Source organism: Diabrotica undecimpunctata, chromosome 6 (genome assembly GCF_040954645.1).
Source record: "Diabrotica undecimpunctata isolate CICGRU chromosome 6, icDiaUnde3, whole genome shotgun sequence".
Classification (NCBI taxonomy): domain Eukaryota; kingdom Metazoa; phylum Arthropoda; class Insecta; order Coleoptera; family Chrysomelidae; genus Diabrotica; species Diabrotica undecimpunctata.
The window spans coordinates 149,922,681-149,936,923 of record NC_092808.1 but is presented as its reverse complement, the minus strand read 5'-3'; the positions used below and the strand labels follow the sequence as shown (position 1 = coordinate 149,936,923).

Below are 14,243 nucleotides of genomic sequence, written 5' to 3'. Positions count from 1 at the left end.
CAAGTATGTATAGAGGTTTCACCTTCTATCTCACAGAATGTGCATTCTGCTACGATGTTTTCAGGTGTTTTTAATGTTTTTCTTTTAAAACAAGTAAAACTAATTCAAACTTCCCGAGTTTCCAGATAATAAATACCGATCTAACTTTATTATTCTCTAAAAGAACTTACCCAGTATTTTTGAACTCCTCTAAAGTTATATTCTTCACCCCATCCAACAATCCTTACAGAATGGTAACCTTGTTTGTGATTGACAGCCAAATCTGAGTGTTTGTATATTCCTCCGCTGTATGTAAACAGATCGTGATAAACTTTCATGGTAGCTTAAAAAAGAAAAAAAGTGGTTAACATTTAACAGTAACAAAAAAATATCTACATTTTATAGTATATACATAAATTATCTTTTGAGATACAAGTCTAAATTGTCTAAAATTATCTAAATTCAATTTATATCTAGTTCAATCTCATAGTCCAAAAATTATTCTAACGTAGAAAAAACTATTTTAATTATGGGATCGAAACTGTTGTCTTTTTTAAGTCGCAAGATTTTATCCATTTATTAATTGAGAACCCTAGAAGTAAAAGGGTATAAGTGACATTTTTGTAAATATTGAGAGAACCGCATCGCTGAATTGTAGATCTTTCTTCTATTTGGAGGTAAATAAAGCTAAGCTATAAGTCTAATAGGTGCTACTTTTTAGAGGCAAGTTACTTAGCCTCCAAGACAACTATAAGTAGGGCTGGAAAGAGAAGAGATACAAGTGCAACTGTACCCCTGTTCCACTGTATCAGACTGTTAGTTTCGTTTGTTTTATATATTGTTTTGTTGTTTAAGTAATACTTTAATGTAAACATCAGCGTTTTACGTTATTTTAAACTACATTGTTGTACAATGTAGTTTACATGGACAAAAAACACAATATTCATGAAGCAAAAAAGTTACGACAACTTGAAAATCATCATTGTAGGAATAAATGTACCAATAATATTTCACAAGAACAAAGACTTTCAATTTTTAAAGAGTATTGATCATTGGGCACTGGAATCTCCAAACAGCTTTTCTAAATCGATCCATACAGACTGAGCATATAAAAAGAAAAAAAGTAAACAGTTAGCAAAAAAGAGGTGTCATGTGTTTATAATCTGGATAGTTTTGGAGTATGTAAACAGTTTTGTCTATGCGTGTCATGCATAGACAAAAGAGGAAAGAAATCACCCCCGAACAAAACTTCTGAAAGCTCAATTAAAATCATAAAAGGGCATATTAATAAGTTCCCTAACAAGGCACTACACTATAAATAAGACTCAAACTATGAGGTATCTTCCTCAGGAGTGTAATTTAAAAATGTTGTATAAACTTTATTGTGATTTCTGTAAGGAGAAACAACAGGAAGAACTTGTAAAGGAAAGCTTTTACAGGAATATTTCTAAAACTCAGTTTAACCTTAGTTTCAAAAGGTCAAGTACAGACACCTGTGATCACTGTGACAAATATCAGATACCAATAAATCATGGTTCGGCAGACGAAAACGCTTTAGCTCAGACAGAAAAAGACTTTTACTTACTTAAGGCGGAAGCCGTATGAACAGCAAAAGATGAGTGTCATGACCTAAAAGATGCTGGCTAAGTCCCAATGTGTCAACTTCTAAAGTATATTATTTAAGGCAACTATAAATGTATAACTTAGGGGTCTATAACCAACAGACTGATTCGACCCATTTCTTTATCTGGCACGAAGATTAGAGTCACGTGGATGTCAGCAAATAACATCTTGTCTCCTAAAATATATCAGAAGCCTTCCTCTATCTGTAAAACTAATTAGTACATTTGACGACAACTATGGAGGCCAAAATAAGAGTCCTATGACACTCAAATTTTAGCTCTATATTGTTAGAAACACTAATACTCAAACAGTAGATCATCGCCTTTTTATAAGTGATCATTTTCTTATAATGAGTGTGGCCAAGACTTTGGTTTTGATACGGTTGAAAACGAAAAGAACCAAAAAGGACCTGTATGTATCCCAACATTGGATGGAGCTGGTAACTTCTACAAGTAGAAAGTTTTTTACAGTACAGATGGAAAATGACAATATTTTAGACTTTTAAACACTTCGCCATACTTCAAGAAGAGCGTAAGTGAAATACAAAGCATGCAATGGTTACAATTTTCAATAGGACAAACCTTTAACCATGCTTTACAAGAAAACAGCTAAAAGTATCATAGAGATTTTGTGAGCTATGTATGAAACCCACTGGAGCTGACAAAACTCTGCCCTTCTGCCAGATCTCTTGCCATTTTGCCGACTGGCAAAAGGCCTCTCATTAAGCAAGCTAAATATTCAAATCTTCAACAGTTACTCAACTACGTACCATGAGTTTTTCATAAATCTTCGACATGATGGTCAACAAGCTGGAGAAATAGCAAACTTAGAAGAAGCAGAAGTCAAAAATGACGATTTGGATCACCACTACAACAGTGATGTCGATGAATCATGAGTTATGGTAAAGAATAAATTTGTACAAAAACTTTATGATCGTTTTACATGTTTTACCTTTATGTTGCATTTCTTAGAAGTAAAAGGGTACAAGTGCTACTTAGCAACCTAAAAATAGCTCCAAAATGATAAAATTATGATTTTTGTTACAAAAAATAATAATAATGCCTACAGTTACAAAATTGGAGAAGAAAAACTGGCATTACAAAATCATGGCAATTACAGTGAAGGCTTAACTTTGAACGGCGTTTACTCAAAAATTACTTTTTGTCACTTATACCGCTTTACTTCTAGGGTCCTCAATTGAGATGTACTATATTATATAGTATGAATACGATTTTGTAATTGTAACGAGCAGCTACAAAAAATATCTAAAACTATTCCCAAACGAGCCGTCTGTGATTAAAGAATAGTTACTATTCCTGGTATTACCAAGAACTATAGAGATCCAAAAATTGAAGATTAACAACAATAGAGAGAAGAAAAATCCAGAATGTAGACTCAGTGCAGGCAGCAATAATAGAAATATAATACCAATATCAATCTAATACGACTGGGTATAGTTGTAGAATCAGAGTCCTCATCTCCCACTCACTCACGTTTACTTTACTCGTACTAAACGCGGTCTCATGAGTATTTTTGTTAGATATTCAGCCCTATTCTGTAACTACAAATCGAATAGAAATGATGCAAATCAAATAGAGGTCAGCAAGTCGGATCGGAATTGTAGGAATCGGTATTCTGTAACTCATCTCGACCTATACTATCGGAATGTTGTGTAGAAATTACATAATATAACCTGTAAAATATTGTTTATATTAAATTTGAGATGTTTTGAAACGTGAAATCTTTTTATTGCATAAAAATAAAAATGAATTTTATAAACCTGCAAATAAAAATAATGGAAGCACATGTATAATTAAAAATGTTACACAAATATCTATAATTACCTTGAACTGGACCAGATCTAGTAATTTCATACATAATATCAGTCTCGTTTCCTAATCTGTAGGCAGGTCCGACAGTGTATCTTCCTCTCCTCTCAGCGAATCTTTGCTGTTTGCAGCCAGCTGACTCTAGAGTTCCTCTTCGTTTTATTGTGCATCTTTCGTTTCTGGCGACGTAGGGGAAACAGTCTTCATCTACCAGACTATAATAAATTTTAATATAGATAAGAAATATGCAAGAATTCGGAGGAAAAGGAAGAAGAAGAGAATAGCCAAAAACGCTAGGAAAAAAAATATTTAGAAGATCACGAGAAATAATGAGGTAATAGAAATAAATAGAAAGGAAAGCTAAAAGAAATATTTTTAATTGCTAAAGAATGGAAAAATTAGAAACGATGGCATCTTTTACTTAAAAGGACATAATGGATTAATGGGAAGCAAATAAAAAATAATATCAATATGTATTTTAAATTCTCAATAAGATACTTACCCGTAAGCTTTAGTAAATGACCATGCTCTATCAAGATGACCACCACTGCAGCTCTGTTGTCCTTGAGTATCACAAGAGACTAAATTTTGAGCACTGAGTTTAACTGCTTCTTTTCCATTAGACACGATACCATACCTAAAAGATAATTTTAGTATATACAAATTTGCGGCAGGCGTAGAAAATATATCTCCAAAAAAGTTTTTAGAGCTTTTAATTATTACAAATAGTTTACAGATAGCTTTAGAGAGTTGAAATATTCATTCGCTAATAAGAGTATAATTATGATTCAAACTGTTGATTCAGTGGCGCACCCAGAATTTGTCTTAGGGCGGGGTTTGAAATTTTTTTATGCTACCTTCATTTTGAGTCTCTAAAATTTGGGTTTTAGTTTAATTTAAAGTACTAAAGATAGCGGTGCCAAAGATTCAGGTATCTATTATCCTGCGTAGCAACTAAAACCACCCTCTCTTACTTGTGCGCAGTTGATTGTCGCACGTACCGTACTCCGAAAGTGGGGTGGCCACTGTAAGGCTGACGACATTTTTGGAACACTCCCTTCTCGTATCTAGATCTATTGTTCTGAAGCTATTTTCTTGTGACATTTTAAAGTAATCACTATTTTAATGGGAATAAGCCACAATTGAAGGTTAAAATAAGGTTATTGACGTTTGACATTAATCCAACTTGTAAATACAATACATTTTGGAAACGGCTATCGCCGTATTCCCGTTTTCCTCCGCCAATCCTCCCGGTCCAAGGCATGCTTCTCCTCCAAGCCTCTCGATTCCATCGCTCTTTTAATTCTTTCATTCCATGATCGTCGAGGTCTACCTCTTTTGTTCTTCCAAGGGGCTTCCATTTGTGAAGTTTTTGGGGCCAACTTTCGTCAGGCATTCTCAATAGATGTCCAAACCATTTTGAACCTCTTCTTTCTATTCTGTCAATGACCGTTTCTGTAGCATTCATGTTATTTCTTATAGATTCTTTGGTCTTCCTTTCCTGCCTTGATGCTCTAGCACTTCTTCTCAAATAATCCATTTCAACTTCAGAGCCATAACAAAGAACTGATTCAACCATGGTTTGCTCTATTCTTTTTTTGTTCCTTTTGGAAATGTTGTGATCCCACCATAAGGAGTTCAGACATCCTACAATTTAACGTCCCTGATTAATTCGTGTTTAATTTCAGATTCTTCCAAGCCGTTCTTAGGAATGAGTGGACCTAAATATTTAAAATTTTCCACTTGTTTGATTTCCACGTCCTCGTCTATCAACACTTCAAACCTTGCATCTGAATTGATAACTAAGTAAATATTCTGTTTTCTTCATGCTGACTTGTAACCCCCATTTTAAATATTCTCTCTATAGACGCTTTATCGTAAATTCTAGATCATAAGAATCTTGAGCTAGGATGACTTGGTCATACGCAAAGTTCAGGGAGAACAGTACGTCATTTTCTATGGGGATTCCCATTCCTTGGCAGGGGTTTTTCCAATTTTGGAGGGCCACCTCAATATATAAATTAAACAGTTAGAGTAACATACTGCATCCTTGTTTTAGTCCTATAGTTACTTTTATTGGCTCTGATAGTCTATATCCGATTTTTAGGTAAGTAGTGTTATCCCTGTATACTTCTGTGATTATTCCTAAAAGGTATGTACTAATGTCGAGTTGTTGTTAAGCTTGCCACAATTTAAGTCTTGGAACTGTATCATATGCCTTTTCTAGGTCGATAAAGGCTAGATGTACTTCGGTACTAACCGCTATTCTTTTTTCTATTATTTGTTGGAGTATAAACAAATTATCAGTGCAAGATCAAAGATCAAAAATTCAAACGTCAATAAACTTATTTTAACCTTCAATTGCTACTTATTCCCATTAAAATAGTAATTAGATCTTATCTCTGTCGTTAGCTCGGTTGGTGTTTCTCTTCTTCTTCTTTACACACTTCTGTACATCTATTACACTCCAACATTGTGTGAGTAACAATGTTGGAATATTCGCAGTATATGCATTTATCTGTATCTGTCTTTCTAAACCTATGAAGATACGCCCTAAAACAGACAATCTACCCAGTCCCTTAGGCTCGGCATCAGCATCTTTGTCCACTGAGCAACATCTTCCTTGTTATCCCACTCATCTTTCCATCTTTCCATTGATCTTTCCCTTTCTTCTTTTTTTTATAGCTGTTGTCAAATCCTTCCTTCTCCTATAGAGATGTCCCTTTTCTACTGCTAATACAGGCAGAGGAACATAACCCGTGATAGTCCACAAGGCCGCCGCAGATACAGTCCTGTAGGCGCATGCTACTCGCAACAGACTCGTTCTGTCTACTTTTTCATAAGCCTAATATTAGGTATAGATATCTAAATATAATAAAAAATATTATTAATTATTGTGTATTAATTATTGTGTATTTATACAATAATACAATAATTATTTTGTTCTACATATTTAAAGTGGTAATTTAATTATTCAATCAGCGTTTTGGATTTTTTGTATTATGTGTGAAAGACAAGTTACGTTTTCCTACTATTCTTTATATATTGTTTACTTTATATGCCCTGGGGGGGGTTTAACCCCCAAAACCCCCCTGGGTGCGCCACAGTGTTGATAGCGTTTCTCTTAATTGGTAGAATCCTCTGGCCTCTTCATTTCTATAAAGGTTCTTTTCTTTCTTATGTTTTTTAAAGTGTTTCTACTTTAATTCTGTTAATTTTTCTTAATTAATTCTTTAATTAAAATTGCAGATCTTTCTTGTAATCTCTGAACCACTATTTTATTTCTTAGTAACCTTTCGCGTTACCTTTCCTGTTCAGTGGTGTCATGGCAAAATTAGCAGTGGCGGAACACATTTTCCTTAACTCCTTTACAAGTAAAATATTACTATGTTTTTTTAATACAAGTTACGTCTGCATTTTTTAAATTGTATATGCATTTATTTAATTCAAAAATATTTAAATTCTGAAATTGTGACTTTTTATTTTATTTTAATTGTGAGAAAAGAAGACAACATAGCCTAATTTAAATGTTTTGTAGGCACAAACGTAACGATTTATTGTAAAATTAAAGCATGCAATTATAACAATCCAGTTTTATCATTTACATGACAATATAACATAGGAACGAAAGGTGGTGTTTAACATACAAAGGAAAATGTTTCACATTCAATCAACATTACACTATCTAAACATATTAATTTTCTTTAACTATAAGAAATTGAGTTTAAAAAGTTAATCAATTTACAAAAACTGAACAAATGGATTTTCTTCTTTTGGAGAAGGTTTTGCCGTGCGTGTCCTAGTGTCGTCTGCTGTGCGGTGTCTCCTCAACCAGGTGTTCACATAGGTTTCCACATTTCACTTGGAATATACTTGGTCCATGTTGTTTTATAAACATAAGGCTTGTAACATATCTGGTTAAGAGTCTAGTTTGCAAATCAGTCATTATCTGGTTCATGAGACTAAAACCTCGTTCATATTCTGACGAACTACATGGAATCAGTTCAACAACGGGATGAGATCTTATGGTACTCTTGCAGGTGAATTAGCCTCGATATAATCTCGAAAGCAGTTTGTTAGTTTGGTTTTTTTAAGCTTAAACGTTTTGCAGAGATTTTGAATTTCTTCTTCCCCATATCGTACTGATTTATCAGTTGAGTACTGATCAGTTTCCAGTAATTTTAAATCAGATAGAAGAGAATATTGTTTCTTACAGTTTGAAGAGGTGCTTAATTTTGGCTCATGACTGGATTTAGTAGTAAACATTCTTCGAGTTAAATTGTTGTTATCAGTTGTTTGTGGTTGATGGTAGTAATTCATGGATTGTTTGTAATGGAGACATTGTTGAAATTACCGTCCTCCTCAGCAATGTAAGCCTCAAGGGTCTTAATTTCAGGCTTCTCTTTCAAAGTTTAAAAGAATCCAATGCTTCTGATTAATTTATGTCATAGATAATGGCTAAATTTAACAAAAACTGTAGTGATGAAAATTGCCTTGATAGGTCACAGTGTATAGATCTTTCAGTAGAACTTCTGTACTTGTCTGTCTTCACCTTTTCAAAGTTGTTGTAAATGACAGAGTAACTATACCACGCAGCCGAAACTGCACGATAAGAACTTGCAATCCATCGAATCCCTAAAACTTTTCCAATTTTTTGGAGTTGTTCCATCCTTGAGGCACACTCGGAAAGTTCATGCTGGTTTTTGGTGAACAAACAGACAGTGAGTGCAATGGGGCGAGCAGCCGTGTTCGGACGAAATGGGATGAGAGAGTTTCCTAGAAGTGCAGTCTAGTTTTCGCGCCGTGGCCGAACACTCTAGTTGTCGTGCACTAGGCAGTAGTAGGCCTACAACGATTCACCACTAGGGCGGAGTAAATCGCTGTACTGTATCGAAATATAGAGAGCGTTTTCTATAATTCGTATTTTATTTACAAAACCTAAATTCTCTATTTCGCGCCTTCCGGCACCATGACACCACTGTTTCAGTCATAAATAAAGCAGCCTTGATTTACTTCATATTATCGATACAATCCTAATATATAATGTCATTATTGTATAAGAGTCACAAATGTCTAATATTTAGCAAAATCAATAATAATATTACCTGTCAGATGCAACAGCAGCTGTTGAAATAGCCCAAGACGATCCACACCATCCCTGATCTTGAATGCCAGTGATTAAACCACGCCAGACTGAATTGGAGTCGAAATCTCTGGGGAGTGAGTTTGGATCGTAAATTCTTTTGACGGGATTCATTGTCATCACGAAACGCTGGGGTGGAAGTGTTCCCAATCTGTGACAAACAAAGTTTATTTGCTATTTTTGAATTTTCTCAAATTATTTTTTTATACTCTAAACACAAAACCATGTTTTAAGGTTGATCTGCACCCCCCAAAAGACAAACTACACATTCAAAAAATTTGAAAAAATTTGAGAAGGTATATGTGATCACTAGAAGTATTCTGGCAACTTTTAAGCAAACTCCATGTTTTTGTTTTCGAAAAAATTCATATATCCTAATATAAGAATTTAACCTGTGTTAAGAATCTAATCTGTTTTATAGAGTTTTAACTATAGATATTACAAAATATTAAAAGCTATTAAATAAAATTTATTACCTAAATTGAACTCCATCATCTAAAGTTCTTCCCCAAAATTCAGAATAGTTTTGAGCAGTCCATCCAAACTCATCTGGATTCCTGTTTACAGTTTCAATGATGTTTTGGTCAACAAGGCATACATTTCTTTCGCACAAAAGTTCGGATTGTCTGGCACATGTACTAAAATAAAAAAATTATATGGCAATTGGCACGGCTAAGTTCAGTAAACTTGTAACGTTATAAACGTCACATCTCTATTAATTTATATTTTAATAATTATTTCATTTTAATTTCTTTATTAATTTATTAATTTCTTTATCTTCAGTTTAATTTTTACTATTTTTTATTTATAAAAATAGTTGGTGCCCCACGTTGGGCGCCAATGTGTAACGATAAGACTACCAAAGAGAATTGAAATACTATTGTAAAAATAATACCTCAATCAACCATGGGAGCTTATCGTCTATACCTTGCCTAGCTCAGTACTACTACTACTTTTACTCATTTTATAATTTTGATATTATTGTTACCTTACTTTAGGTACTCAGTTATCCTGAGTACTAATTTTTTTTTGAGGTTCATTCATTAGCAGTATCCATTAACTATTCATTTTTGTGAGATATGATCTCTATATTATGTATTTACCTGACTTTGCTTATTTGTCTTTATTTTTGTATACTTACCTTTGACTTTAATTATTAACTAGACTTCATACTATGTGTAGAATGCTATTTTGCAAAGGAAGTTGTACTTCCGAAGAAGAATTTTTGAAGACAGAATTCTTCAACAATGTATATCTGAATATATCAGATGCATTGCCCCTTTGTTATTATTATTTTTGTTATTGTGGGCCTGAGCTTTGATGCAGATGTACACTCGTACCACTGGATCTTCCTTAAATGGTGGGTTGTCTCCAGGGTATGGCGTCGGGGGGTTCGTGGCACATAGGGCTGTCGTCTCCGAGGAGCGCTGTCGTGGTTTAACCGTGGGCTATGGGCTACTGCGTTCATACCAACATGGTTTCAATTGATCCTTTGGTAGGGTCCATGTACAGTACCAAAGTCTACAGATACCTGATTAGTTTAAGTTAATATTCTCTATTCATTTTTAGTCTGATGAAGACTAAAATTCATTGGGTAATATGCATTTATATTCCCCTGAGCATCCCCCTCAGAAACTGTATATTATAATTATTAAATTTTTATTATAAACTTTATGCTACACCATCTTACTGCTTACTTTATAACAGTACCTATTTAATTTCAGTTTAATGAATACTGAAATTCATTGAGTAATTTTTTTTATTTTTCCAGAGATAATCTCTGTAGTAATTTATTAATATTAGATTAATAATTTTAGTGTGATGAATACTACAATTCATTGGGTAATTTTTTTTATTTTCCCCAGATTAACATCTGAAAATTATTTTGTTATTTTTTTTAAATATAGCAAATTTGAGTTATACTTTAAATTTTTTATGAATAGTAATGTATACTTAATTACTTATATTCATTAATTTAATTATTTTGTTATATATTTTTTAAATAACATATAACAAATTTTAGTTCGACGGATACTACAATTCGTTGGGAAGTATTCAATTTCCCTGAGTAATACTCTAAATTTTTTTTATGATCATTCTTTTGTTATTATATTCATTAACTTAATTGCTTTGTTATAAAGTATTTATTTTTGATTTGTTACTACGGATTACTACTGCATATATTTATTCCTAGGTAGAACATTGTGTTCTTGTTTTCTTTGAGAAAAATTTCTCAGTTGTGTTCGAAATTTTTCTGATGGGTGGTAGGAGTGTGTAACGTTATAAACGTCACATCTCTATTAATTTATATTTTAATAATTATTTCATTTTAATTTCTTTATTAATTTATTAATTTCTTTATCTTCAGTTAAATTTTTACTATTTTTTATTTATAAAAATAGTTGGCGCCCCATGTTTTTTCTCTTCTTCCTCTGTCTTTATTTTTTTTTCTCTCTTTCTGTCCCATAGAATAAATATTCGCCCTCTCACTTTTGTTCGGCAGACTATTCTGTTCCGTGTTGACTGACAAGCTAGTTTCATGATATCTATAGCAACATCCTATGACATCTGTGCTAACTTCATTCAGTCTCCCACTTTCTGTCAAAACAACTTTTCTGTAGTGGGATTATTTTTTGCCTCTTTTTGAAATTTATAAAAGAAGGCAAAAATTATTATAAGACTCATTTTTTATGGTCTACAAATTCTCTTGGGTTTATTGGACATATCAAAACCTTACTGGACAGTTTATTTTTATTGGACATTTCATTGGTTTATTGGAAATATTGGTTTATCAACACCTGAATTGACCAGATTGAATTGATTGGCCACATTCAATTTTACTAATCAGGACATACAGCCACGTGTGACTGCAGCTCTCTCTCCAGAAGCCACAACTTCTAATTGGAGGACCCAACAGCTAGAACACACAAGCAGCCCATCGAAGCAATAAATAACACTTATTAACTGTTAAGCTTTGGCAGGGTTAATTATTGTTTTTTTATTCATCTAAATAAATATGTTTGGTTAAAATTTGTCTTATTTGCTATCAACTGAGAACTCAGGTTCAATCCCTAGTTTAAGACAAGACGAACTCACCCTTGAGATACTGAGCTAGGCAAGGTATAGACGATAAGCTCCCATGGTTGATTGAGGTATTATTTTTACAATAGTATTTCAATTCTCTTTGGTAGTCTTATCGTTACAAACTTATAAATTGATTAACACATTCAACAGTTTTATTCTGGAGATTCAGTTTACCGTAAGGGTAGAGTGCGCAAGTTTCTCGGTTTCCTTTCTAGACATAAGCACCATTAAACATAAACACCACTTTATTAAAATTGATTAGTACCAAAAACAAACTTGTGATAGGTACTTAAACTATTATTCATACCATAAATATTCCCTTAAAGTTAAACTACTTCAACTAATTAAAATCATCAAACTTTCAGATCTTTCTTTCCGCAATAAAAAAGTTTATGTCCCAATTGGCTTCCCACTATCTCCAGTAATTGCAAATATATTTATGGATGACTTCGAGATCCGAGCACTATCCACATCAATGCTCAAACCCACATGTTGGCTAAGATGTGTTGACGATACATTCATCATTTGTCCCCATGTCAGTGATGCTTTGGTGTTTTTCAAGACCATCTATGGTATACATCCTAGTATCCAGTTCACGATGAAGCTGGAGGCTGATTCATCCCTACCGTTTCTCGACGTTATCTTAAAGAAAAACCAATCCCAAGGTCTCAACCCGCCCATACCAATCATTACTTGCATGCTAACTCTCATCATCCACCTTCAGAAATATAATTCAGTCATTAATACCCTTGTCTCCAGTACAATACGTCTTTGCGATGATGCAAGTAGACCCACTGAGCCCTCTACGCATGCCTGATTGGCATGGGGAACCCCCAGACACCCAAATCACACCATCATCGACGGTATAAATGAACCATCCGCTGTTCCCACATTACTGCTACTGGGATTCCCAGTAGCAGTAATGCATTGATTATTGATCAGTAGTAGTAGGTGTGTGTCGAACATATAAAAATGTCCTCAAAATTATTATATAAAAAATATTATGAAACCGTTTTGAGTAACTATTTACATAATAGTATAAGTATGGACAGTTACATTATGGAGTTCTTACTAGTATTCAAGTGAAAACAAATTTTAAAAAGCTTAGTATATATTCTTACCATTCATTACAGTTATCTTTAACTTTTTGGTTAAGGAAAAGGGTTCTGTCGCCCCACTGACATCCGGTTATATTCTCTGGTGGCTGTGGAGGTGTTGGAGGTGTTCGTGGTGTAGTTGGGATAGTTATACCTCTACAGTGGGACCAATAATCTGGACAACAGTCATCCACTCTTGTAGAATTGCAAAACTCATCGCAGTAGCATAATGTACCTTAATGAAAAAAAAAACAAATATAAATACACTCATATTTACCACTATCGTTGTGCTTTTTATTTTGATAACTAAAGGTAGTTTAAAATATTTAGATGTCTTATTTCGAGTACACATTCTTCTGTTTTTTTTTGTTTATAGCGATTATATATCTTCTCATAAAGGTTGGCGATGACTTTTTCAAACTCTTGCCTGTCATAGACCTTTCTTATGATTAACTGGAAGTCTAAGCTAGTCAATTTTTTGATGGTTCTTAGCCGCGACATCTGGCGTCTGCCTTCTTTTTAGGAATATAGGTATTTAGGAATTTATATCTTTCATGCCCAAGGACATGTCTAAGATACTGAGCTTTTAGTCTTTTTACTATTCCTAAAACTGTCTGATATATGCTCATTTGCCTTACAATTTCTTCGTTTCTCACAAGGTCCTTCGATAAAATATTCAGCATGCTGCGAAATACGTCTCAAAGGTTTCCATTGTTTCTTCGCATTGTACTAATTTTCAACGTCCATGCTTTTATGCCATATTGCGGATGCTATACATAATATTTCACATTAGATAAGACTTGTGTGATGAGAAATGGGAAATAGGAAAATGTTTCAATGTAGAAGATGTGAATATTGATAAAATTGCGTAATTTAAGCTTCAAAATTTCAGATGATAATAGAGATGGTGATGGAAATATTGATGAACCTATCGATGACTGTGATATGACTGATGATGATCATAAAGATAATGAATATAATGGTAATAAAGATCTAAAATCATACCTACATCTCTATCATCTCTATTATCTATGCACACATCTATCCTCACACACAAATGCACTGTTATACAGTTAACACTTATTTGTTACAGAAGCAATAAATTTAATTATAATTACCCAGAATAGGCACTGAACAAGAATCTAATCTATTGTTGCAGCATCCAATTGATTCACAGTAAGGACCTGGGAGATCAGCAAAGTCGTCACCCCGGAAGGAGTTTACCAGAAGGATTAAAGAGCTTGCTAAAACGCAGCCCAAGATGTAATGTCTAATCATCTGTAACAAAAAAAAAACGTATTTAGATTCAAGTCGAGTATGGTTACTAATTATTTCAAATATATTTTCATTTTTACTACTACTACTAAGGATTTCCACAGTTTTCACTGTCTTCCTTCACTCAACCGTTTTCTCCAATTTTCCCTGTCATTCCAGTCTCCATCTCGCAGGGTTCTTTTCTCCATAGCCTCGTCGATTTCATCTCTGAAT

The 14,243-nt window shown here is 33.6% G+C and overlaps 1 protein-coding gene across 1 annotated transcript in view; it reads right to left on the bottom strand.

The window, feature by feature from the left end:
• Positions 1-14,243, bottom strand: part of Swim (Secreted Wg-interacting molecule) — a 49,380-nt gene that overhangs the window by 1,410 nt on the left and 33,727 nt on the right. Inside the window, exons 2-8 of the mRNA XM_072535741.1 lie at positions 13,874-14,033; positions 12,780-12,990; positions 9,051-9,212; positions 8,537-8,725; positions 3,934-4,068; positions 3,447-3,646; positions 171-322 (exon numbers count right to left, since the gene is read on the bottom strand). Of these exons, the coding sequence (XP_072391842.1) occupies positions 171-322; positions 3,447-3,646; positions 3,934-4,068; positions 8,537-8,725; positions 9,051-9,212; positions 12,780-12,990; positions 13,874-14,033 (1,209 nt within the window). The remainder of the gene's footprint in view (positions 1-170; positions 323-3,446; positions 3,647-3,933; positions 4,069-8,536; positions 8,726-9,050; positions 9,213-12,779; positions 12,991-13,873; positions 14,034-14,243) is intronic.